The 3,820-nt window shown below is 43.6% G+C and overlaps 1 protein-coding gene across 4 annotated transcripts in view; it reads right to left on the bottom strand.

The window, feature by feature from the left end:
• abcc3 (ATP-binding cassette, sub-family C (CFTR/MRP), member 3) overlaps positions 1-3,820 on the bottom strand; it is a 58,521-nt gene that overhangs the window by 39,088 nt on the left and 15,613 nt on the right. For all 4 annotated transcript variants that reach the window (XM_017416164.3, XM_017416163.3, XM_017416160.3 and 1 more), the window contains exon 2: positions 2,546-2,722. In XM_017416164.3, the coding sequence (XP_017271653.1) occupies positions 2,546-2,722 (177 nt within the window). The remainder of the gene's footprint in view (positions 1-2,545; positions 2,723-3,820) is intronic.

The raw sequence follows: 3,820 nt of genomic DNA, 5'->3' as shown, positions 1-3,820 counted from the left end.
GGCTGTTTTTTCATTCGGCTCGGTTGGGGGTGAGATCGGACGGAGGATGGGGGAGTTTTCTCCCGGTTTTGGCGCTTCTCGCTCTAACGCGCTGAAAATATGACAATGATTTTTTTTTAAAATATATCTGTCGGGAATAATTTCTCATAACTCTGGTTTTCCTTGGCCTATCGAGATGATTTAAAAACTGGTGTAAAGCTTGAAGTCTGGACTTTCGAGACAGATTAAAACAAAGTGTCTGAGAGGGCGGATCTTTCCTGCTAGAGCGTTTTAAACCGGTCATGTGACTTGGACGCACCGGCGCGTCCGTCGACTCTGAAGAGTTAATGTAAGTAAGAAGTAACCTGCTAGTTTGTGTAAGAAGTAACCCCCCCACTTCTGGATACAAAAGCATTTTTTAATTTCTTAAACAAGACTACTGACTTACTCATTAAACTCTATTATCTGTTTGTTGAGAGCATTTGCTAGTTTGTGAAGAGATAAAAAAAAACCTTAAAAACAGTAATATGGCATAAAAAACAACAACTTTATATTTGTTGTAAAAGGCACCCCCTTTCAGCTCGATAATAATTTACACGTGAAACCTGAAATTAATACAAGTAAATTGTTTTATTGTAAGAGACCAAATTTGAATGCCTCGTGCTGACATGTATGCAGTTATTTGAAACAGTGCAGCAACTTGCAGCGTCTCTGCTCCGAATTACTGAATGAAGACGTCAGGTAAAATGTTTTTCTTCCATAAAAAAAGAACTAACTTCCTCTAAAGAGTTCAAAGAAGGTGAGCAGTCTGCCTTAAAGTGTTTTTCACATGCTCTTATTTAACCTCGCCTCAAAACCACTGTCACAAAATGATTGATGGTTACATAATGACTTAACCCTGGAGAGCAGAACTGCTGACGCCCTGTTTTGGCAGTGAATGTAATTGCAAAAATTCTTTGCTTCCTCTTGTCCTGACAACTGTCGCCTTCTCTTGACTCCAGACTGACCCACAGTACACTCTGCCACCCTCTGCGAACCATTTAGACCAGGGGTGGCCAACCCTGGTCCTCGAGGGCCACCATCCTGCATGTTTTCCTTGTTTCTCTGCTCCAACACACCTGATTCAGAGGTTAAATTACCTCTTCATGTTCTGCAGAAGCCTGTTAATCACTCATTGATTCAGATCAGGTGTGTTGGAGCAGAGAAACAAGGAAAACATGCAGGATGGTGGCCCTCCAGGACCAGGATTGGCCACCCCTGGTTTAGACATTGCTACCAGTTCCCCAGCGCTGGGATGCTACCATAGACAGCCATTATCTGGTGAAAGGTCTATTTAAAGGGTAGACCAGGGTATCCAAAAAACAGCAACAGTATTGCTCTTAAAAATACGATTTACTCTTGGCTGGAAGTACATGAGTTCAACTCTAGTTACATTCATGAGTAAATAGTACTTCAGTGTAATATGATAGCCATGACAAAAGAATACCTAATGTAAGGGTGTATTCACACCAGGAAAGTCCTTTGGTCCGCTTGTTTGGCCCGGACCAAAAGTGGACTTTTTCCTTTGGTGCGGTTTGCATTCACATTGTGCTTTTTTGTAAGCGGACTATAATTTATAAACAAAGCCACGTGGGTGACGGTCATTGCTCCCATTGGACAGAAAGACGGGGGTAGCGGTTGGAGCACAGAGCACAGACCCGGAAATAAAGCTGGAAGTCCTGCGTGCTGTATTGGTTATGTGCACATTGGTTCTGTTGGTACAATTACAGTACCATTTTGAAATTCAAGAGCAGCTCATTCAACGTCGGTTTAATGACGTTTTACTTCTAATTTTGGAACGGCCCCGGCAAATGCGTGCCGCAACTCGAAGAAGCAAATAATGCTATTTGTCCCATGATGCTTAGCAACGGTGGCCCGTGAAGTCCAAAAAGGCGCGTGCTTTACGTAGTTAGTTCGGTTCAAGTCCGGTCTGTAGTCACACCAGAAGCGAACCGCACCAGAGTTCGTTTGGAAGCGGACCGAGACCACCTCAAAAAGCGGGTCTCGGCCCGGTTGTTTGATCCGCACCGGAGTTCGCATGACTGTATTCACACCTGCACAAAACGTCCGGACCAACGCTGGAAACGAACTCTGCTTTGATTAAAGTGGACCAAATGTGTTAGGTCTGAATACGACCTAAGAAAGCACAATTAGAAATAAATTAGAAATCCTTAAACACCACAGGCTTTTTAAGGCAGGTGGTAATACCACAGTATAACTTGAGGAAAGTGTCACAGTAATGAAAAAAAATGGATACCACCCAAGCCTAAGGGAGACATCCCAAATATTTAGGTCAAAAGGCAATTCCTAATAAAGTGATTTACAATGACAGACTTAGCCCGTTAATCTAGTACCTTTTAGAAATCTTTACCCAGACCTGATCATTTATTTACATCCTGCACAATCAGCAGATCAGTTAACAAAAGCATGAATCAAATCATCAGACTGTTCCTCTTTTGTCTTCTGTGACGGAAAATGTCGGACATTAAAGCCATTCAGGCGACGTACAGGTTAATGCAGCTCTTACCGTTTTGACCCTGTTCAGAAGGGACATCATGATGTATCCTTTCTTGTTCGTCTTCAGGTAGAAGAGGTAAACGGGGAAGGCGGCCCACAGGAAGGCGCACGGCAGCCATGACAGCACGGAGAGCTGGAAACACTCCGGGAGGTCGGGCTGGTTCGTGTGGAGCGTCTCGTTGGTCACCTGTGAGAAGATTCGTCGCAGCAGTTTAGACGTGCCTTCACTTGGAGGGGTAAAAATCTGTTTCGTTTTAGGGTCGAAACAGTTCTGAAGTCGAGCTAACATATCAGCCGAGACTCGCGTTAACAAGATTTTAGGGATTTCACCCAAACCACTAAAACTTTGTCATTTCTCCACAAAAGTTCCCCTTAGTCTGAAACTCAGGAAAGACAGCTGGCGATAAACATTCCTTCAAGGATTCAGTTTTACGTCCTTCCAGAAAACGGCTAAAAAATAAATCAATTCAGGAGATACGACCTTGATGCAGCGGTTATCTCACTCCCCTGCATACAAACATTTGAAAACCCAAACATGGAATTGAGATTAGCAGAGGCGCCGGTGTACGGCAGCTGTAAATCGTCTCCCTCTACATTGAACTATCTTAACTTTTGCTCGCTAACAGAAATAATTCACAAATCACCAGGCGCGGTGAAAATCCTTCGCCTCACAAAGTAGTTCCTCTTAAAAAAAAATAAAAAATGTGATTTGCTTAATTACTGAGCTTGCTGTGTGTTGCTTTGTTCTGGTTGTTTTCCCAACTATTTTTTCAAATTTTAAAGGAATTTGAAAATGTTTTTTTTCCTCGTGATTCATTCTCAGTTTTTGACTTATTTGCAGTTGCAGGGCGGTACGGGTCTCTGACCGTTTTCATCAGTAGATTTAACAACGTCTCGTGTCGGCAGCGATCATAAAATATCCCGCCCTGTGGACTCATTCTGACGGTTTTAGCTCAGTGATACGACCACTACAAACGATACGCCTCACCTGATCTTATTTAACGCAGCAAAACCTGCTGTGTCCAACAGTGGAGACTAAAGTCAGGAGATAAATTATCAGTCAGCAGCTTGGAGCAGACAGACAGGACATGAAGCGATCACAGAATATTAAGATAAACAATAAGACATTTTCTTTATCCTCTCCCTGGGCTGCCACCTTATCGTGGTGGAGGGGTTTGAGTGTCCCAATGATCCTAGGAGCTATGCTGTCAGGGGCTTCATGCCCCTAGTAGGGTCACCCAAGGCAGACAGGTCCTAGGTGAGGGGCCAGACGAAGTGCAGCCCA

This window comes from Kryptolebias marmoratus, linkage group LG17 (genome assembly GCF_001649575.2).
Source record: "Kryptolebias marmoratus isolate JLee-2015 linkage group LG17, ASM164957v2, whole genome shotgun sequence".
NCBI classification, from domain to species: domain Eukaryota; kingdom Metazoa; phylum Chordata; class Actinopteri; order Cyprinodontiformes; family Rivulidae; genus Kryptolebias; species Kryptolebias marmoratus.
The sequence above is the reverse complement of the archived record's forward strand: the minus strand, read 5'-3'. Positions and strand labels throughout refer to the sequence as shown.